At 42.1% G+C, this 23,103-nt stretch overlaps 1 protein-coding gene across 2 annotated transcripts; it reads left to right on the top strand.

Annotated features, from left to right (window-relative positions):
• Positions 1-632: 632 nt before the first annotated feature.
• Positions 633-22,649, top strand: RHOA (ras homolog family member A). Of its 2 annotated transcripts, none has more exons than XM_041460182.1 (5): positions 633-717; positions 16,561-16,718; positions 19,500-19,620; positions 20,826-20,956; positions 21,382-22,649. In XM_041460182.1, the coding sequence occupies exons 2-5, from the start codon at positions 16,563-16,565 to the stop codon at positions 21,553-21,555; spliced, it is 582 nt and encodes a 193-aa protein (XP_041316116.1). In that variant the 5' UTR covers positions 633-717; positions 16,561-16,562; the 3' UTR covers positions 21,556-22,649. The 2 variants fall into 2 exon arrangements, with proteins under 2 accessions (XP_041316116.1, XP_041316124.1); XM_041460190.1 differs by lacking the exon at positions 633-717 and adding an exon at positions 6,716-6,848.
• The last annotated feature ends 454 nt before the right edge of the window (positions 22,650-23,103 follow it).

The following is a 23,103-nucleotide window of genomic DNA, read 5'->3' as shown; positions in this document are numbered from 1 at the left end:
ACGGGCGGCACCGGGGGTGCCCCGGTGAGTGGCAGCTTGTTGTGTGACGTCACCAGCGCCGGGGCCGCGCCCCGCCCGCACCGGGGGTCGCAGTCGGGGCTCGTCCCGGGCCCCCCGCCGCACATGGGGCCGCGCCGGGGTGCCTGCGGAAGGGTTGCCGGGGATTTGTGCGCCGTTGAACTTTTATCTTGGGGAGGAATCGGCCTTTGGAGCGAAACTGGAAAGTTTGGGCGGTGTTTTTTTGGTGGGGCGGCTGCAGCAGACCGGGGAAACGCCGGGGGTGGTTTGACACGACCGGAGCCCCGACAGCCTCACCTGGGCTGGGAACTGCCCGGTGTTAAACGACACCCTGCATAAACCTTTTCTGCCAGGAAACCCATTCCTTCGAGGGCGAGAGGAACCTCGAGACTACTGTTTGGGTTTTAAAAATAAGACCCAAAACTTCTGCCAGAGGTCCGGAGAGTTACTTGTTACAGATCCTCAGATGAAGTATTGTTCCCAGTCCAATGATCCCACATCTACTTTGATATCCCTTTAAGAGGTGTCTGGAACAGGGGTTTGTTTGTTTTTAGTTGCTGCCTCATATCCAGCTTTTGTTTCTCTCCTGGTACAGTTCACCTGTTTGTTGCAGGGAACCCTTCAGGAGCAGTGGTTCCCACCACCCTTTCTCTGTGTGATACAGTATTTGGAGAAAATTAAACATTAAGACCTCCCTAGGTAATGTTAAGTTTGTTGTTGCCTTTTTCCCCCCCTCCAGAGTTTAGCCTAAGTGTCAATTCTGCCATCTGTGTGACTTTGAAATGGTGAACTTCTTCCAGAAGCAGACTTCTGTTGATCTTCTTTTTGTCTCAGAAATCTCAAAAGTTAATTTTATGTGCCCTAAATGTTGTTTGTGACTCAAAGTATTAGGTTCTCTGATGGCTTTATTTGGGGACTTTTTCCCAGTATGGAAATATTAAGTCTTTCCTTCCCTGAAAAGATTGTGAAAATATTTGCTTGCTGTTGAAGGCTCTTCTGATACATGTGTGCTTTCTTCCTGCCCTGTTCTGGTCTTATTCAGGTCTCCAGCCACACAGCACTGGCATTTCTCGTTCAAATATACGGAGTCTAATTCTGGCACTGATTTGGACCAAGGCTGCATGTTTAAAAAAAGAAAAATGTTAGCCTTATTTCACTTTAATTAGTTCATTGGAGTGTTTAACAGCATATTCAGCATAAATGTTTGACATAAATTTGGGTGATTTGTATCATTTAACACTAAAATACGTGGCTTTTTCAAAAATAATTTTTCAAGACATGAATGCACTGTCACACAAGGGGCAAAATAAATTCAGTCACAGCAGAACTGAGCTGAGCAGCTCTCATGTTATCCCTCCTCGTTCACCAGGCTCAGGCTCTGGCCGAGTGCCACAGCAGCCAAGCGCCAGAGGCGGGGAGTTCTCTGAGCCAGGAATTGACAGTAAAAACATCCTAAATGATCTTAACTGCCACCAGGATGTAGGACTGGGGATGGCTCTTGAGATAAGCAAATTCCAAATGAAAACGTTTTGGAGGGGTCTTTTAAGTATCATAATCTTTCCTCATTTTTCTGATAGTAACTCTTGGTTTTTCTGGTTTTTACACTTAATCTTTTTCTCTCACTGTATTTAAGTTGCCCAGAACCTTGTGGGCTCCTCTTCACACCATGTTTGTGGTCTGCTCTGTGCTAGGTATTTCTGACCTTGGCTACCTTTTCATTAGCCAAGTGTACCTTCTCAGTTTCTGTAACATTTTACTCCCTGCTGCTGTGGTATCATCAAGTTCTTTCCAAGTCTCCACTCAGTCACCATCTTTTACCTTTAATGCTAAATCTCATCTCTCTCTTGTTCTGCTCTGTTGCCTTACAACATGTCTTCAAATGCAGTTTGAACTAACGTGGAGGAGAAGTGTAATTGGGTGAATTTGAGGAAGTTAGCATGTTGATAAAGTACAGCAAGTGTGCCCTTGAAATCTTAAATTAATCCACGATGAGCTTGTCCTAGTAAAACACCTAATAAGGGTGAAACTGTAATAGAGAATGGTGCAATGCAAAATAAATGCACCAAATGACAGCTGACTTTCATTCCATCCCCAGGGTACAGCTATGCACCTGCACACACCTGAATGCATGATGAAAATTCTCTGCTCCTTGCCTTTTGGTATAATTCCTCTCCTGCTATAAATAGTGGGTAGCTAAATAAAAAGAGGTAGTTGCTTATTACTTTTTGGTAAATCTCAAAAATAGGCAGAAATATCCCAAAATACTGTCTGTGGTACACTGCTTAAGTTACTACTACTTTTACACTACTGTTTGGTGTCTGGGTGCCTTCTGGTGTTGGTGGGATCTGTTACCACTCATTCTGAACAGTGAATGAAGTAACAAAAGCTAATTGGAGTTGGTAGAGTGGCAGTGCCCTGTCCCTCCTCACTTCTGTCCTTTTCCTATCACCATATTTTCATTTGCAAAGGACATTAGAGGCTATAAAAGTTGAACTAAAATATCTATAGACCACCTTTTAATTAAGATATTTGCCATCCACAACTAACAGCCAGTCCTTCCTAAGTGAATCATCTAATTAAACTAATCAGAAGAAGGTTTGCTGTCTTTCTCTGACCACTTTTCATGACCAAGGTCCCTTGTAAAACAAACAGATGGAGAGTTACAAGTATACCCAGTAAAATTGGGCAGTACACCAAATATGAGGTTTTGCTTTCCTCAGGCTCTGACAGTTGTGGGTTTTCTGCTTGCTTTTTTATTGTTGTTTTTTAATCAGAAACAGAGCTCAAATCAGTCTCTTTGCTCAGTTAATTAGCAGTGTTTTGCAACCATAAATAATTCTGTCTCACCTGGCCTGAACTGTCACATTTGGAGCAGGTTGCTTGTGTGGATGTGTACAAAGGGATTCCTCTTCCTCATCTTCACAGTTTTAAGGAAGATTACCTTTGTGTCAGTGATTTGAAAGAACTAGCAGCTGTCCAAGTACCAGTTATCTCTGTTTGCATTCTTTGCTAGCATGTCATTTTTCTTATATTTTACACCTGGAGGCTCTTTATTCTTCACCTCCCGTCTGCTCTGTTGAAATTGTGTGAAGTGAGAAGGTTGTCTCACAGCGGGATCTTGACTGGGTGCTGACCAAGTGAATTGGCTCATTTTTTGAACCTCAGTCCAAGAGCTGTTTGGAAAGGCTGGGTTCCATGTAAACCACAGCAGAACTAGGCTTCTGCACTTGAAATTGAAAATGTTGTTGGGAGGATTTTAAATTATACTGTGGAATGTTGACAGATGAGAATGAACATGCAGTTTGGGATAAAGAAAGTATTAGAAATAAGAATACAGCCTTCAGAAAGTTTAAGTCAAGAAGTTGACCAGAAAAGTAAATAAGAACGTGAAGTCTGGCAAGTCAAATGAAAAATACAAGGACCTGCCAGAGAGTCTCTGAGAAGCATCATACTAAAAAAAAAAAAAAAAAAAAAATCCAAGTTAATCAGAGACAAGAAGGGTTCAGCATTCCGGAGGGCCAGTAGATGGAAAAGTGAAAGAAATATTTGATGATGAAGCGATGAGTAGGAAATGACTTATTCCTGTTTCCCGTGGAGGAGTCCAGGAGTCCGAAGAGGTTCCCTGTGCCACATATTCTCTTTATGGAGAGCAGGACTCATTGGAAGATCTGTCTCTGCTTGAATTGTCAGCAAAGTAGTTTATAGAGCAAAGTAATAAATACAGTTACAAGATGCCAAGACCAGATGGTGCTTGCCCAAGGGTTCCAAAGGAAACTTGGGCCTGAAATGACCGAATTACTAATTACACTGTGTAACTTCTCAATACCTTGAAGCCACAGAAATGGAAGAGGATTTATGTGGTAGCAGTTCTTAAAGATAGTTCAGCAGGATATCACAGTTCAGTGCCTTTTTAAAAAGTAGAAGACAAAAACAGCTAACCAGATGGACCAACAACTTAGCGTAGCAGAAAGCCAGTGTGGCTTTTGCAAAGGAAATGGTGCAGCTCATAGCTGCTGGAGGTTTTGAATGACTCCAGAAGCACAGAGAAGGGAAGTTTGGGACAAGTGAAGAAGAAGGATCTACATTAAATCTCTCCTGTTCAGCATATTCATAAATGATCTGGTGAGAAAAGTATTGAAGGAGAAGGGAAGAAAACACCAGAGCTAATTAGGAGGAATTGTAGCTTGTCCTTCTAACACTGAATTACAGGCAGCAAAATGCCAAATTAAATTTGTTCCAGATAAATACAAAACAGGGGGGTAATCTTAATTTGTTTATGCACTGATGGGGTGAAAGTTAATTATTGCCACTTAAAAGGAAGAGCTTGCCCTATTTCTGTGAAAATGGAAGTTTAGTGTTCAATAGTGATCATATGAGTTTGTTGGAGGGGTTTTGGGAAAGGAACAAAAAAAGGAAAACAGGGATATCATCATGGCTTTTAGTCCTCAACACACTGATTACAGCAGGGTGGTACAAAGAAAGATGTGCTTTGAGATACATTGCAGCTGGAAAAGCAAAGATGAGGCTGAAAATAGTGATCAGAGATAAGAAATGGATTCCATACAAGGGATGCTTAAAAAGATTTGGACTCCTCAGCTTGGCAAAGACATGACCAAGCAGTCTGGTCTAGATCAAAACTGATGGAGCCTCTCCCTCAGTCTGCACTGAGACCACAGAATGCAGGGCCACAGAGTGCTTTGAATGACAACGATTTACATGGCTTCAGAACCAAACAGGTGGAATGAGAGGAGAAAACACTGTCAAATGTTGGGCTGTTGAGCATAAAGAATAAAAAGAAATAATTACTCCCAAGCTGTCAACTGAGAAAATACACTTGTGGTGGTATCAGTGCATTTGCTCCTTGTTTTACTCTGTCTGAGATACCTGCATGTGTTAGGCAGTGTTGGGCTTGCTGGGCGTTTGATCTGAACCAGGGCAGTTTCAACAGATGTGGTGGGAGAAGAGGAGGAAGGAACACAGGTGAGTGTCAGTTGTGGTACAAGTAGATGGCTGTCTGGAGAAGTTAGTGTTAGTTTTTCTTGTCCATATGTGCTTTACTGCTGGCACCTGAAGACAGAGCCGCCACACCCAAGCAGAAGCCTGCCTTGCTCAGTGTGAGGTGCCCCACGTCCCATCTGACATGCAGGAGGTGTCAGAGAGGAGAGGACACCAAGAAAAAACTGGCTGAAATGCAAAGCGTTTTGCAGATTACACACACATGGAAATCCACAGATCTACTATAATTACCTCAATATTAAGCCCTAATCTCATTTTGTGCAAAGTAATCTTGGGACTCAGTATTGCATAAGAGAAGTGCTCTCGTAAGTCGTTGTGCCTGCAGATAGCAAAGATGGAGTCAGTGGGGGCAAATGAGCAAGAATGTTCTGTTGGGGGGGCAAGGACAGCAACAGCAGCCACAGATCCTGAGGACAGAATCCTTCTTTCTGCCCCCAAAGTCCAAACTTTGCCTTCAGCCTTGGAGAGGGACTTGTCATGGTAGAGGAAGACAAGGGAGAAATGCTCAAATTAGTCTTCTTCCCTGGGTTCTGAAATAGTGTTAATTTACTTATTATGTACCAATAGGGAGGTGAACAGTAGGAGTGAACTTTGCAGGCAATTGATCAGGAGCACCCTGCTGAGTTTGGTGTTAACAAAACAGGATGCACATTGATAATGTTAAGACAGAGTTTTGTTTTCACATTTTGCTGGTTTAGTTTAAAAAAAAAATTGACTTAAACATGCTTAAAAAAGGTCTTTCAGGAACCTTCTTTTGCAGTGTTTTTCTCCTACCAAGTGCTGAATGTGAATTAAATAACCTGGCTTGGAAAGGAAATGAAGGCATCTGTTTTGTTCACGCTTAAAAAACAGTGCGAGAAAGCCCTACAGATGAAATAAGAGAAAAGTAGTAACTGAACATAGAAAACAGAAGCTCAAAACTGTGGAAAGTAACTGGGAGGAAAAAGGAGCTCAAATAGCTTTGAAATTATGGATCTAAAAAGTTGAAGTGTGGTGAGGCCTTGCCATGTGTCCTGCTGGGAGGCCTGCCTGCCTTTGCTTTCATGCTGGCTTGTCCCGTTTGCTCTTGTCCTTGTTTCAGGCCCCAGCTTTGCTCACCGCTCTTTAGGGTCTGAGAGAAGCATCCAGTTGTTTTCTTTGTGGTTGTGTCTCTTCCAGACTGTCCTTTTTCCAGTTCTGCTGCAGTTGTTCCTCATATGGTCACTGCTGTGTAGTTTAATCATCCGTGTGCACTGCTCTGAGTCATTTCCAGTTCATTTATAGCCTTTTGACATGGAGGATCACAGCTGCACACATCAGAAGATGCAGTCATGCGATGGATTCCGACATCATCTTAATGGTTTCTGGTTTGTTCCTTTTCTCCTAGTTCTTAATACTGGGATCTTTAAAATTGTGGCACTTTGCAGTATTGAGCTTTTATTTTAAAGGAATTAACTATATAACCTTTGGATACTGTCCTTGAGTAGCAGCGATCAGCTCTCACTCCATCACTTCGTACAGAAAGTTGAATCTAGTTTTTACATTGCATATCACTTCACATTTCTCTCTTTCAAATTTTATTGCCAAGGCACAGAGTCTGTTAAAGTTCTGAAATCCATCACAGTTAGCCCTTGCCTTTATTACCTCTACATCTTGACATCACTGGTAAATTTTGTTGTATAGCTATTTTTCTTCGCTTTTTCAGGTCATTTATGAACGTTGAGCTGTGCAGGTTGCACGGGTGTTTTTCTGAGAGCGCTGAGCATTTCCTTCTGCCTGGTTTCCTATCTTTTGGCAGTTATTTATCTATACACAGAGAACTTCCGTGTAATCAGGTATTCTGATTATCTCATTAAGTTTAAAAAAAAAAGGTTGAATGATATTGCACACCTAATCTGACCAGACTTGGTAATTGACACCTCTGTTTTGATATATATCTTAGCTCTGAAAATCTCTGGCCTGAAAATCGAGGGGGGCAATGTATTTTTTTTTCCAGAAAGCTCTTTCCATACTGCAGCAGTTTGAGTTTGAAAGAATACTAATATGCAGTAATAATAAAGAGAAGTAGAACAATCTTAATGATTGTAATCCCATCAGACTATGACATCAATCCCAGGTACAATAATGGAATAAGTAACAAAGTGTTCAGAAAAGAATTAAGGCAGTGTTACTGATCCTGGGCTGGGGGAAATAGAAACGAGAGGTGTTAATTGTTGTAGTTTGGTTCTTAAGTGCAAGTGTTCATCTTGGCCTTCAGTTAGTACTTGACAGTAATTGCTTGTCATTTTCAGTGAGAAAAGAATCCAGAACAAAATCAATATGGTTCATATTAAATTTAGTAGAAAGAGGGCAACTGTGAAAGGCAAGTAGAGGCTCAAGTGAGTCTATGTGTAGTGAGAACATGAAGGAGACTCTTGGGCTGTGTTTTTGAGTGGTCACCTCGAAGAAATGCAAAATGTCAGTAATGGGAAATCTGCAGAGGCTGAAGAAGTGAGGAAGTGACAAGGAAAACCTCATGATAATGCAGAAAATGTAATTGACTGCTGGAGTGAGAAGCATGGTATGGAATTCTCTGTTACTGCTAGTTTGAAGTCAAGATGATCTGCACTTGAATTAATGCACGGGGTGAAATGTACTGGGGAATGACCAAGCAGTGGCTTGTTTGCACTTGAAACGCATCTCAGGGTGTGGTTCTGTGATACTCAGTGAATGGGTTTAAGGCTCCTCTCCTGGAGCTGTGCTGCAGCAGCCCTGGGGCACTTGGAGCTGGGATGGACAATGTGGGATGGGAAGATGACACCTCTACCAGGGTTTATGCCAGGAATAGACAGTCACTACTGTCAAAGGTGTAAAGGTAATTAAAAAAAAACAAAACAAAACAAAAAAAAAACCCAAAAAAACAACTCTCTCTGTGTTAGAGTGCTCCAGTCTGGAAAGGCTGTTATGTGAGCAGCAGGAAGAGAGTGAGCGGAGGCAAATTGTTCACTCCCTTTCCATTTCGGAATTAGGAGGCAGTAAAAGAAACTAATAGGGACAATCTTGAATTTGAAGGAAGTGGCTTTAGACAATGTGTAATTAAGTTGTGGGAACTCCCTCCACAGGATGTTGTGTGTACTGGAAGTTTACATGGGTTCAAAGGGAGTCTGGACAAGCTCATGGAGGAGAGATCTGTTTGAGGTTACCAAATTCATGGGAACTACATCTGACCCAAGAAACTCCTGAGCTGAAGGCTGGCAAGCATGCAGGGAGAAGCTTCTTTCCCATTTTTCCTCTTCTTTAGTGCATGAATCTAGTCCTGAGTTTATCTGAAATGCCAGGCACTGAGGTGGAGAGACCTAACTCCTAAGTCAATGTCCCTATTTCCATGTGTGTAGACCTGCAGTAACAGATGGTCTGTGAGTCTCTAAGTGTAAGTTTAGGTCCAGAAACAAGTTGGTCTAGTGGTCAGTGTCCATGTTGGAGCTGCTTGTGGGACACAGTGCTGGGTGTAGAGGGTTGCACAGGTCGTGCTTTGGGTGTTTTAACAGAAGATAGTTTGTGTGTTCCTGGGAGCACTTGGCAGTGCTGAGGCTCGTTCCTGTAAAGCACGGGCAGGGGCTCAGTACAGGGAAGGAGAGCAAAGCAAAATGTTTTCAAGCAAATTTATTAGAATCCAAAACAATTTTCTTCTCTGAGAGGAAGATGAATTGTGTGTTGTCACACAGGATTTTTCCTGAAGAGGAAGGCAAGGGCAAAGGCTGTAATTTGATAGGATGAATCCTACTTTGAGACTTCACATGATATCTCAGATTAGACGTGCTGTGTCCACATGACACTCAGCACGGATCTAGTGCTGACAGCTGATTCAGGTTTCCTCCAAAACATTGCACTGGCAGGATTTATACTGCATGAGGAATCTCCTGCCCCATCACAGCCATTGCAGAGGCAGCACGAACAACACTCTGTGTCCTTAATGAAGATGCACTGTATGCCCGTGCCTATTAAACACCTGTTGTGTCCTTTTGGATAACTCTCAATGACTGTATAAAATTAATCAGTCATTAAGGGTTCACTGGGGCTGGCAACCAGTGTTGCTAAGACCTAATGCAGTTAAGCTGACCCTGTTCCCAGTTCTGGTGATGTAGTACAAAGAGGCTTGAGCTGGTTATTTGTGGAGTTAGCTGAGACCTGGGGAGGTTTATTAGCTGGGGGTGAACACAGCTATGCTGCTCCTGATTTAAAGCTGGCTCTGGAAAAGTACAGCTCTATTTGCAAGGCACTTTTTCCAAGCTAGTAAAACATGCCAGACTTGAGCCTGGTTGATGTAGGCTGAATGAACTGTTATCAGAAAGCTGAACATGCAGCTTGCCTTGTCCAAAGACCTTCCCAAAGGACCTGTGTTCAGTTTAATCCCGTTGGATACTGTGCTGACCTTCTGTGTCAGTTTTTCAATTGTACTTCAGTCCTACAAGAGAAAAATTCTGTTTCTCTGTGGGTTAAATTTAATGTGCAATATCAGTCGCCTGCCCTATTCTTTGCCACCTTTGGAACTTTTTTCAAGTGTTAGATTTCATATGTAACCCTCCCAAAAAGCCCCAGCAGATAGCTTTTTCTCACCAACTGCTCCCACATAGTGCTGTAGTTAGAAATAGGTCTATTTTGCAGTACTGTCAAACTGCTTTATGTACTGGCTGCAGTAAGGAATATAAATATAGCTATTTCTCAAAAGCCTTGTTAGCAAGAATAATTCTTAATTCTGTTGCACAGAATTAAGAAAATCTCAACCATTACAATGAAGGCCTTGTTAGCAACCCTTTAAATAATGTGGCTTTTTGGTTTATGAGTGGAAGTGTCCACAGGCAAACTTGCACAGAATTAAGAAAATCTCAACCATTACAATGAAATGTATTGACTACCCCCTTGATAGAGGTGACCGTATTCATGTTTTTAGTGTTTTGATTGTGGTGGCTTGGAGTTGAACTGAGGTTCCATCCCAGTAATGCTTGATTTCAGGTTGTTCATGGTGTCAAAAGAGCAGATCACTCTGAGTTCAGTGTGTCTGCCTTGACTGTCAGTGTGGCTGTACAGATCTGTTCAGACAATAAGTGGTCACTTGCCACATGTTTTGGGGTATGTATGGATTCCAGGATCTTTTAGGAACTCTGGAGCAGAAACATGGGTTCTATCTGACTCCTTTATGTGACTGAGTCATGTTTTTCCATAATTTTTTTTCTTAGTTTTATTTCACTCCCAAGGCTGTTGACTTCCCAGTTTGCAGATTCTCTAAGAGGTGGATTGGGGTCACAGTTTCTTTTACTTCCTAACTATTGCTATGAAAGAGCAGGGCCATCCTGTGTTGGTTACATGGGGAAAAATGGCAAGATAGCACACATAGGCCTACATATGCTGAAGGAAGCTGATTTAAGGTAGCAGGATTAGCATTTCAGCAGCAAGCTGCAGTATTTCTGGTATTTGTTTATATGTGCTTTCACTAATGAGAAGTGAGCAGCAAAAAAGGATTATAGCTGCTGGCATTCTCCATTGGGACTTTAGTGGAGGAGAAGATTGAGATGCTTGAGATTGCCTGCTGTTGGAGATGTGGGAGTCCTGAATTCTGTTGCAGAGGAGTGGTTACATCCTTCTGCTGTTCTCCTCCTGGCCTGTTTGCCTGACCCCTTCCCTGGTCATAGTCTTCAGCCCACTTCACCCACTCAGATGCTCTTTGTTCAGTCTCTTTCTTCACTGTACACAGCTACTCTAAAATCAGACCTGTTTGCTTCGGGGCTGTTCTGCTTTGGACTCCAAACTGCTTTGCTCAGTGTTAATGGCCGACCTTGCTAAATGGCCAGAAGAAAACTGAGAAAAGCCTGCTCATCCCCTCTTGATCCCTGGAGTCTTCGGGGAAAACTCTTTCTTCCTCCACCTCACACTTGAACAAAAGTGAGTATATTTTAAGAGTAAATATAGGTACTGGGGCAGAAGGAGTTGAGGGACTGGGACAGAGTCAGTTCTTCCATGTGGTAGGTAGAGGGCAGGGCCTCACTGGTCAGGGTGGGAGACACTTGAGCAGGGTTTCTTCTTCTGGCTCTTGTTCCTCCTGCTGCCCAGGGCAGGGCTGACTGACCGAAGGGAAATAAAACAAGTGAGAAGAGAACCAGGCTGTAATTCACTCAGCAGCAAACTGCTTCAGTACTGTGTAGAGGAGTCAGCAGCAAGGCAGTCTTTCTAAGATTTCAAAACCTTTACCTTCCAACATTTTGGTTTTAAGGACTTCAGCAAGATCAGGTGGAAAGAATTTAAAGGATGTTCTCCCCCGTCCCCTGCAGCATCCTTACTGCATGTTGAACTGCTTCTGAACTGCTTCTGCTGAGTTCTTGCTGACATGCAATTTTATTTATTTTTCAAAGTTCTGCATTGTGCAAAGGATCTGCCTGTGTAGCATAGCAGGCAACATAAAGTTACTAATAGTTAATTGGTAATTGAAATTAAATATAGTTTTGATACCTATGTGATGGTAAAGGGCTGTTTCTTCCATCAGTTACCTTCTCCAGGATGAGATCCAGAGTGAGACAGACCAACCTGGCATGTTTGTTGTCAGCCTATCCAACTTCATAATGTCAACAGCCTGTCCACAATCCTCACTCATGCTGTGTGGCCTTGGGACCTGCCAGAGAGGTGGCTCTAGAAAAGTTGTTCCTTGGAAAAATAAATAGCATGCTGAAGAGGCAAATTCCCTTGCAGTAAAGAGTAATGCTTGGGGGGAGTAGGTTTAAAACATGGAAAAAAATATTTTCCCCATTTCTAATTCTTCTGGAGTATTTGGTGGATTCCCTTAACAAGCAGGGCTTTATGCTGCAGGAGTCTTGGAGCCTCACTGCACTTAGAAACAGCGGCCTCCTGTAACAAGAATATTAGTGTGGCAACTCTGCAAACAGGAGCTCCTTGTGTTGTAACCTCCTGTGATGTTAGTGGGATTGAGCAAATGATGTCTACAGCTCCTGTAATACCTGTGAAAGACACTGGCTGAGGCTGGAGAAATGTCATAATTGAATATCTTCCATTCAGATGAGTCACTTGAGTCATGCTGTGAGAGTTTCCACTTCGAATCTAGCAGACTAGCTGGTTTTGAGAATCCTATAAATGCAAAGGTGGGAAGAGTGGTTCATTTAAAAGTAGGAAAAATTGCAGATCTCTTGCCTTGCTGCAGAAGACAGCACAGGTTCTCCTAGAAGATCACTGCAGCCATTCTGCTACACTAATTGGGATAAATTATTTCTTGCTCAGCGTTCTGTGTGCATCATCAGTGATGCACTTCCAGCAGCTTTCTGTGTTTATTGGACTCTCCCTGCTCTCTGTGTTGTGTAAAAGGATGAATGTACTTCTGTTCAGTTACAGTGAGGCAGTAGTAGTTGGGTTTGGTCTGTTTGTTACACCCTCTCAGGTAGTTCATAGAGGTTTTTTAGCTCTAAATGTAGGCACTGGTGAAAAGCTGTGCTGCCACAAATAGTAAATTGTATGTAATATGCATCTTAAGTGAAACTCTTTAGGCCAACAAAGTGCTTTGATTCCCATATACTGCTGATACAAATTTGATGTATTTCCATGTTTTAGAATACTTGATGAAGAAAACCAGAGCATGTCAGAATGCACCAGAAAGACCCTGCTGTGAATGCTGTTAGTGTTGTCCTTGCGACATGCACCACTAAGATGCAGCTTCATTCTAACAATCCATTTTTTTCTCTATTGTGCTACCAAGATGTTGTTTTTCTGAATCTTTGCCAGACCTGACAACCTCTTACAGCTGCCCACTGGAGAGGAATGTATTTATTTTAGCTAAAAATAACTAGCTGAAATACGCTGATCTGTGCACTGAATCCTCTAAATTAGGAAATTCAAGGAATTCATAAATTAGAAAGTGTTCAAGGTTGGATGAGGCTTTGAGCAACCTGGTCTAGTGAAAGGTGTCCCTGCCCATGACAGGGGGTTGGAATTATATGATCTTGGAGGTTCCTTCCAACCCAAACCATTCTGTGGCTCATTGATAATGATAAGTAGAAAGAAGTGGTTGTGATGTTTGGTGACTTCCTTCCGAGGTGGGTGGAGGTGTCTGTCTCTGATCAGAGCTGACATCCTGAGGTGTTTATATATACCCAGCATTTATAATCTAAGCTGCTTCTAAAAATTGGAGATTTTAAGTGGTGATCTTTGCCTCCTGAATTGAATTTTATACAACACACTTGTTCTAGAAGAAATTGTTTTGTGGTAATGCTGTGGAAGGTGAAACTAAAGTAAAAAATACTAGGATGCCATGGGTCACCAAAAAATGATAATGTGGTTGAGGCTTTTTGTGATGGTCCAGAAGGATCCTCTAGAAGCTGATGTTGAAGGAATTTTAATTCCCTAGATTTTGAATGTACTAGATGGAGGGGACTGTTGGGCAGGTTTGATCTGTCCTGGTGACAGTCCTGCACAGAAATGTGAGCAGGAGAGCCTCATGGGGCGGGTCCTGAGCAGTGGGAAGGAAGTGGTTGAGCACACACTGCTGAAGGGCATCTTGGGTCCAAATAATGTCAGCACATCTCAGGAAGCATTCAGGCAGACAGTTTCATAACAGGCTTTTCTCAGGAAAAAGATACTGAGGAGATAAAATAAAGCTCCTGAAATAATTTTGATATATATATATCCATAAATTTTTCAAGCTTTTTTGGGGAAGGATTTGTAGAAAGATCTACATTAAATAATGGGTTTGTGGAGTTGTTTTTTTTTTTACATAATGGTAGCTTCCTTGTAGACCTTAGGCATAGGTATGTAGAAGGCCAGAGCATAAAATGTAACTGGCAAGGAACACTTAAAAAGTAATCTGAGTGATGGAAGTATTTAGAAGAAGATAGAGTTGATCTTATACTCCATTGAAAAATACAGTTATCCGTAGGTGATGCCAAAAGGTCACCTACCCTGGTGATACTGCAGGGAACTCAAGGCATCATAGACCAGTCCCAGCCACCAGCACAGAAGGGAGAAGGAGGGAGGATGGCAGGGAAGGACAGGTTATGTCAGCCACCCACTGTGTCTCCAGGGTGGTTTCATCAATGGCCTAGATAATTATCTGGGAATCACTACTATTAAACTTGCATCCAACAGACCATGATTAAACTGAAGGACAGAGCTAGAACCTGAAGGTGGAATAAACCATCAGTCACTGTAAGGATAAATAAAAGTGTGGCAGTGGATACTCAGCTGTGTGAAGAGAGAACTACTCACTGCAGAGACATCCGAATGAAAAAGTCTGAGCTATCAGGAATTAAAAGCTGACTGTATCAATAGTGTTGTCTTTAGGGAGGGGGAAGAAGAAAGAAAAAGAAACATAATTCCAGATTGGTGTTTAAGCAGGGTGTCCCAGAAGATCAATGAAATGAATCCTTCAGCTTTGGGCACTCTTCACAGAGCCCTAGGAGAAATACTGGATTCAGCTTTTGGGCTCCACACTTCAGTAAATTTGTGCCAATTGGGCTCTGCCCAGAAGGGAGCAATGGGAAAGTATAGGAAAAATGATTTACAGAGAAGGCTTGAATAAATTGGCATTGTTTTGCCTGAAGAGAAGACTAAATGAAGGCAAGTATTCTCAGCTGCACTGGGGAAAGGGAATAATCCTGTTCTTTATGGCCACAAAAAACAGCATAAACAGTAATGGGCTTATATTACATCAGAGAAGGGCGAGGGTACACATTGAGGGAAATTTTCTCATTGTAAATGTTGTGGAGCACATGAGTAAATGACTTCAGAGGTTGTGTAGGACTTGAAGGGCAGATTAGCCAAAACTGACATTAAATAGAAGTTACAAGTAGTTGATCTTGAGTTTGTACAGAGGACAGATAATTTCCCGTTCTGTAAAATTCAAGTAGTACCATTGCTAGAAAGTATTCAAAATCATCTAAAACAACGGAAAGAAAAATTCTGTAGGACTTGGATCATTTAAAATCTTCCACAAATGTAAAAATAACCCCTAGTCCCTAAGATAAATAACTTTAACTTGTGTACATATATATTTACAAGGTGAGAGAAACTCACTTTAGACATGGATTTGGATCACTTGAGCAGTGGTGTCTGACAAGGCTGTCCTTGACCTTGCTGCTTGGTGGGTTGAAATGGTACCTGGAACATTCTCTGTACCTGGAGCAGAAGTACAGAATCTCTCAGTAATATCCACTGCTGCTTCACTACCTAACAGTACCAAAGTGTGCTTTTAGATGGTAGTTTTACCTTTTTACTTGATTTCGTGAGGCAAGAAAAGAGGTGAAAAGGATAAAATGTTTTTGGTGTGTCCGTTAAATCTCTCTTGTGCTTCTTTGAGGCCTTCTCCCCTTGCCAGCAGCCCTGGTCATCCTCACAGAACTTTGTTCTGGGTTTGTCATGGCAAAAGTTAACTCACAGGGTGCTCCCTCTGTGCTATTTTGGTCACACAGTCATAGGTATTGTGGTGGCGTTGCCGTTTGCTCCATTTCCAGGAAGTTTCATGGGATGACTAAGCAGCTACCCCTGGAGTGCCTTGATGTTGTGGAGAAGAAAGTCGTTGTGGGTCTGTCCTCACTGCACTCTGGAGTAGGCAGGTCACTCCCTAAATCTCTGGCTTGTCCCTGCATTGGTCACAAACAAAAGCCTGGAGAAAAGAGAGAGCAGGCACATACGTGGTGCTGGTTTTGTTTGCTTTGCCAGATCCAAAACAACTATCTCCTTTGGCCCCACCCCGACTCCAGGCTTTCCTTAAAGCTTTTGGAGCTTTTATACTGTCTTTTTGAGGCCAGAGTTGCTCACGAGCAGGTCATGGATTTGTGTGGTCCTGATACAGACCAATCATTGTTCATCACTGATCAATTCATTCCACAGCAGAGATCTGCATGGAGCACCGTGGGATGGGGGTCTCCACTTCTGAGTACCCCTTCTCTTACTGCAAGCTGACAGCAGGCTCTGTTAACCTGGGAGCAGGTTAATGCCCAGGAAAGTGGGTTGAGGAGTGAGATGTGTCCTGCCAAAATCCTTCACAGAGTGGTGGTTGTAATCTGAGGAACTGGTTGAGATCTCTCTGTTGGTGCTCTGATGTGGCAGCAGGTGCTCCTCAGTCCAGCTGACTGGCAAATTGTAGTTAAGACACCTCAGTGTGATAAGAAAATGTTACTGCCCTTCAATTGAAGCATCTTGTATATGATTACCTGGAATACACTTCTGAGAGGGTAACCTGGGACAGGGCTGCTCACTCACTCCTGTCTCTGGGTGCTGCTGTCTCAGCCTTTAGGACAGATCAATAAATGCAAAACCAGGACCATCTCCTCTCCTTTCCATTATTCTTGCACCTAGTGGGTTCACCAGTATGTTGATAAGTGCTGGGGAGTGTTTTTTCTTAAAAGAATGGGAATCTGAACTTACCCAAGTCCAGATGTGTCTGTCTCCTAATGGACATGTATAATCAATTTAAAAGGTCTTACTAATTGAAGACTTGGTGTTTATTAATTATTAGCATCTCAGTTAAAAGCTGTAACACTTGAATTAACAAGTCATTGTTCTGTTTTTCAGCTATGGCAGCCATTCGAAAAAAGCTGGTTATAGTGGGAGATGGTGCCTGTGGAAAGACCTGTCTGCTGATTGTATTTAGCAAAGACCAGTTCCCTGAAGTGTATGTTCCCACTGTCTTTGAAAATTACGTAGCAGATATTGAAGTGGATGGAAAGCAGGTATGTGAACCCTTCTCTAAGAGCCAGAATAAACTGGTGTTTGTTCAGAATAGCATGGACATCTCTACACTTAATTGATATTTTTAAATATATTTACAATATAAGCACTAACCACATATTAAGGATGTTCCTGTGGAAAAACATCCTTAAAAATGTAATATTTTAAAATGTATTTAGAATATAAGCACTAACCACGTATTAAGGATGTTCCTGTGGAAAACAATACCAGCCTTACTAGAACGTGCTCATATCCAGTGTCTGTCTAACAAGGTGCTTCTAACTGTACACAAGCTGAGGTTCTAAAAGCCATGCAGTCAGTCTGAGTAGAGTGTTGCAGCAGGTGGGAGGAGATGGAGCAATGCAGAGATGCTGAGGGCACTGGGGCTACTGGCCTTTGAAACAGAGTCCCTGTTTTAATAGGGACCTGGTATTGTAATTAACAAAGACTAATTCCTGGAGAGAATTTTTTTCATACCTACTCCCTGGCAACATGCAGCATCCTGCTGAGAAAAGATGACAGGTTGATTAAAGGGGATGATTTTTGTAGTGTACATCAGCATCACCTGTCCTGCTTGTCTGAAGGAACCCAATTCTTAGCACCCAAGTGTAGCCACAGTTCACTGAGTTTCACCTTTAGTTTGTACTTCAGTAAACTAATTATTAAAATATTTCATTTTTGTTTAAAATATTTTGAAAATCAGTTTTTAATCAGTGGAACCTCTTGAGTCCTTTTGTTTACCATACAGGCAGACATGTCAGACACCTGCTCCAGGGGTCAGCTGTAGGTGCTATTCCTGGGTAGGTTGCCTTCTGCAGTTCTGTCAGCAGGGTGCTGGGTGATGTGCAAAATTGTCACTTTCCAGGATACCCCAGAAGCACACAAAGCAGGAGCTTTGCACCTTGAAAGCTCAGCTATTTACAAAGCCTCTCAGGCAGGCAGAGCCTGTGTCTGTTTGGGTGCTGTAACCACATGGAGCTGACTCTGCCATGGGACTGCAGGTCTTGGTGCTGATGGTGCTGAGCTTCCCTGTTTTGTCCCTGTGTGACATTGCCTTTGCTCTGGGCTCAGGTACAGCCAGGACATTTTTCAGTCCATTCTAGTTCAGATGCAGTGACTGATGGATTGAAATCTCTCACTGTCAATCCTGACTGGAGAAAAAGAGGTTTTTGAGCTGGTTTTGGAGTTTATGTTAAATTTGATTTCCTAGTGTTGCAGGGATTGATTATTTATGGATTTAGTCATGATAGTTCATGCTATTTGAGTCTAAAAAGAGCTTTCCTCTCCCATAATCAGTGAATCAGTAAAAGAAAATTTACTTTTAGACTAATATTAGGACATGTTTTTTCCCCAAGTGACAGATTCTACACTTTCTATATTGTATTTTATACTCTAAGGACTATTGTTTGAAATATGTATGATATCCATTTCTCCCTCTTATCACCAAGTCTAACTTCCTCATTCCTTTCTGTCTGAATCTCTGCATCTCTGAATGAGTGAATAGGGAGTCATGCCCTGTCAGCTAGATGCAGCCAGTAGCTAAAGGAAAATAGCATGAGCAGCTTGAGCAGTATCAGCTGATTTTATTTTTGTAACTAGAGGATGTATTTTACCTAAGCTTTTGGTCTTCAGAAAATTTGATTACAGAAGTTTGTAGGAGAGAATTGCTTAAGCCTTTTCTGTTTGACAGCCATTTATCTCTGACTTCCTAGAAAAGCATTACCAGAAGTCATATGAAGGCAAAGAGGTGATGGTAGGAAATGTGGTGTTTTAGGAGCTGATTCCAGTGTCATGTGGGAGCTGTCAACAGGAATCTTTTTAAAAATATGAACATTTGCCACAGAATTCACATTTGCGGTTGCAGAGGTGACTGTGAGAGGAGGAATGTTTCTGACTGAAATACTGAAATCTGAAGATTATTTTTATATATGTGTGCAACTCAAGGCTTTGTCTCGTCACAATTCAAACAGACAGTTGCATTGCACATGCAGGCTCATGTTTGGGTTCCAGTTCTGCCCATCAATCTTTATGTGAGCTGCTGTGGACTTCTTTCCTGGAATTTTTGAATGCAAGGGTTTGGAGAAGGCACCCACTCCATTGTGAAGGAGAATCTCATCAGAGAATCTTTAGCAAGAGTATATGTACCTAAAGAGCTTGATTAGAGTTTTTCAAGTCCTTTGCTTTAAATGTTGGCTATTCCTTCTACAGTTTTGAACAATCTTATTGGGGTGTCTTATTACTTAGCTCCAGCAAAAGCAGAAGAATAGAGAACATTAGGTACTTTACTTCTTAGTAACAAGAAGCTTTACACACAAATCAGTTTTGTTAAATTTGTGCACAAATAAGTATGATCTTGACATTTCTAGTCACTACAGGTTCCAGCTGTAAACCCATTGAAAATGTGCATAATCCTGAAAAGCATATATTTAGTCCACTTTCACTGAAAACTGCTATTTCTGGGATGCTTGTCAGAGTTGCCCAGCCCTTTGGAGCTAATTTCCTTCGATTCTTCTGTCTTGCTTTCCTGCTGGTAGCATTATTTATGTCCTTTTAGAGAATTGACAGTGGTCATAGGTATAAAGAAAAGACTCTAAAGCAGCAATAAGTTGATTTTTGGAGTTATAGAATGTAAAATTCCTCATAGTTCTCCTGTCAAAGGAGAACTTGTAGTCTCCTCCTTTTGAGTGAATTGACTGAAATATTTTAGTCAGTTTTGTTAAGTTCCTGGCTTCTGAATCAGAACTTTCCTGGTGATCTGACTAACCCTTACCTTAATTTTGCAGGTTGAGTTGGCTTTGTGGGATACAGCAGGACAGGAAGACTACGATCGACTTAGACCGCTTTCTTATCCAGATACTGATGTTATACTTATGTGTTTTTCAATTGATAGTCCTGATAGTTTAGGTAAGTAGGTCTCTAACTGAATCAGAACCACTTCTCTATATCAATATATTCCCCTTGGAAATTGCACTGTAGAATGTATTTTCCCTTGGGAGCTTTTCTAGTTTCAGAATTGGTGCTGGTTTGAGTGTGTAGTTTTCAGACATTAGGGAATTCTCCAGAATCACGAGAGCTGCAGCAGCACTCTGTGTTTGCCCAGGTTGTAAAAATTCTCTTCCCTTTCCTCCCTTCCTGCTCACCAGTAACTGGGTGCCAGGGTCCCTGGGAGCAGTGAACTGCCAGGCAGTTTTTCAGGTGTACAGCACACCTGAGCACTCCAGGTGCAGCTGCAGAATTGGTATTTTGGCTGTAGTGCAAAAACTGGCTTCAAAACCCTTGTCTGAGTTGTTCCTTCAAGCAAGAAGATATGCCATATTACATAATAGTGAATGTCTCTTCAAAAGCTGAATGGAATTTTACGAAGATAAAAAGTGGTTATGCAGCCTGCAGGTACATCCACTGTGAATCTCAACTGTCTAAGAGCTTATGAAAGCACAGCCAGATGTTTTAGGCTGTTCAGCACTTCCTGCTATACAGAATTTGTCAAGGTTTTGCTTTCAAAAGCCCCCAAGTCCTCCTTTCACTAAAAAACTAAAGTCATGTAGGGATGTGAGGAGGAGGTTGCAAATTCATTTGCTGCATGTAGGGAGAAGTGGCAGATTGAAAATTACTTACCCCAAGCCTTTGTTTCTGTATATCTGTAATTAGTGTGTTGAACAGTTCTGCTGCAGTAAGGGGGAGAGCTGAGAGGGCTTGTTTTGTGTTGCTTTAGGAACAGAAGTGAGGTTAAAACTTAGCTTCATTATTGTGCCCATCTCTAGCTTCTGGAGATAAATAAAATGTTTTTCTTGAAGCAAAATGTTCCATTACTTTCCAGTCCAAAATTCTGCATGCTGTTCTTCAAAGTCTCTTGTGCTAATCCTTGTCATGTAGCTGCTGAGAGAAGCCAAAATGTTAACATGTCCTTCAGCCTTCAAATTACCACAGACAGGATTGTCTTTTTTGGTAATACCAGAACAGGTCTATTGCTTCCTTATGAAGAGTAGAAAAAAGGGCATCAGTGTGGATTATCAAGTTACGACGACTCAAGCAGCGTGTAAAAGCTTTAAAATAAAACTCTCCCCAGAAGTGGGGCTTTGTACAGTCATGCCTCTATTTATTTTCTTCAGAAAACATCCCAGAGAAGTGGACCCCAGAGGTGAAGCATTTCTGCCCCAACGTGCCTATCATCTTGGTAGGAAACAAGAAGGACCTGAGGAATGACGAGCACACACGACGAGAGCTGGCCAAAATGAAGCAGGCAGGTTCCTTTCAGAGTCTTACAATAAATGGCAGAAGTGTGTGGTGATTGTAGCAGAGCATTAAACAGGCACCCACAGCTGGCTGCTGGTTTCTGTGGGCTGTCTGATCAACATGACTCTTTATAAAGACTGAGGCATTGATTTGGGGATTTGTTCATAAGCTTTTTTGCAGTGGCAGGAAATAATTACATAAATGCTTCATCAGAAATAGGCAGTCACTTGCTCATTTCAAAAAGTCTTGCAGCTTTCAAGCTCAGAGATATCAGAAAACTGATCGTGTCCTCTGGCATTGCATTTTTAACTAACCAATTAATTACGTGTACTTAATCCAGAAATCCTTTGCATTTGTTGGGAAGCTGGGTGGGAAGGGGAAGAGCAGTGTGGGTTTGGGCTGTTCTCATCTGCTGCTTCTGTGCTGTTGCAGGAGCCTGTCAAACCCGAGGAAGGCCGGGATATGGCAAACCGCATTGGTGCATTCGGGTACATGGAGTGTTCGGCAAAGACCAAAGACGGTGTGAGGGAGGTGTTTGAAATGGCCACTAGAGCTGCTTTGCAAGCCCGGCGTGGCAAGAAAAAGTCCGGGTGCCTTCTCTTATAAAGCGTGGCCAGAGGAAGATGGCCAAAGCAGCACCCTGCACTTGAGTAATTTTGAAGTGCTGTTTATTAATCTTAGTGTATGATTACTGGCCTTTTTCATTATCTATAATTTACTTAAGAGATTTAAAAATCGAGTCATCTTGCTACCAGTATTTAGAAGCCAACCATGATTTTTATAACAATCTGCATCAAATTCATCTGTGCACCCAAGGTTAACCTCAACATTCCTCTAACAAACCTTTTCTGCACTCACAGGATATGCCAGGCGCTAATTGAAGACAATTCTCTATCTCCTTTCTTGTCTCTATAAAGAGAAAAAGCTGTCAACACAGAGGATTGGTCTGTAACTACTTTATAACTAACGTCCTATTCTAATTGAGTACAACCGTTACATGGCTGTATGGAATCGACAGTAGCTTAAGTGCTATCACATTTAGGAAGATCTGATTTTCGTGGCTTGGTGTAAAACATTAATTTGAAAACGTGATCACTCTGAAATGACCAAGTCCCATTCAGCTAAGGAAAAGTGAGGGTTCTGTGGTTTCATGTTAGTTACCTTTTAGTTACTGTGTAATTAGTGCCAGTTTAAATGTATGTTACCAAAAATAAATCTATTTACCCCAGCTTAGATGTAGTATTTTTTGTATAATTGGATTTCCTAATACTGTTACTTGTAACCTCTGCGTTAAGGTGTTCTGGGTTTTTTAAGAAACTGTATTTGAAAATAAAGTCCGGTGGAAAGCAGCTGATCCTCTTCCCCTGTTCATTTGTAAGAGTCTGACCCATTTGAATTATATGAATGGTCTGCACACCCAGGAGGAGTTTTTTCCATAACGTGCTGTAGGGATGAGAAAAGACAGCCTGCTCACACTCAAAGCTTCTGAACTGTTCAGTTGCCTTAAATTCATTGCTGGACCCAGTTTCAAAACTTTAAAAAAAAAAAAAAATAAACTTTTTGTGTAAGTTTGGTTACCATGTAGTGATCAGACTCCTAACCTGTGAACTTCTTGCTGTTCTGCAGCCAACTAAACTCTTTCTGTATTTTCATTTTTCCAAGAACTAATAGAATAAAGGCAGTTTTCTAAGCTCCCTGTATCCTGGTGTCTGTATTCCTCACTCTGGGTTTTTGTCCCAGCATCTGAGAGCCTGAATTAGAAATAGCATTTTTGATAAAGCTGAGAGAGAATTCACTGAGCAGTTGCAAGTACTTTAATACTTATTTTTATTTCATACCCATCTGCTGCTCATGGTGCTTTCCAAACGCTGCAGCAGAGCTGAGTTGCAGTATCTCACCTGGCCCTCACAGTGAGCAGCAAAGCTTCCCAGCAGCTTTTGATACTCAGTGAGATGGGAGTGCATCACTGGAGTTGGATTTGTCAGTCCTGGGCATGGGACTAGAGGAGCAGGAGGAGGCTGTGTAGGAGGAAGGGAGGAGCAGATGCAGTGTTGCTGTGGGAGCATGTGAGGGTTTGCAGCAGCTGGGCTGCGCTGGAGCAGTGGCAGAGGTTGCACAAGGCAGGGTGTTTGCCTTGCATGAGGGAGGCCTTCA

This window comes from Pyrgilauda ruficollis, unplaced genomic scaffold (genome assembly GCF_017590135.1).
Source record: "Pyrgilauda ruficollis isolate IOZ18807 unplaced genomic scaffold, ASM1759013v1 scaffold10, whole genome shotgun sequence".
Taxonomy (NCBI): Eukaryota; Metazoa; Chordata; class Aves; order Passeriformes; family Passeridae; genus Pyrgilauda; species Pyrgilauda ruficollis.
The sequence above is the reverse complement of the archived record's forward strand: the minus strand, read 5'-3'. Positions and strand labels throughout refer to the sequence as shown.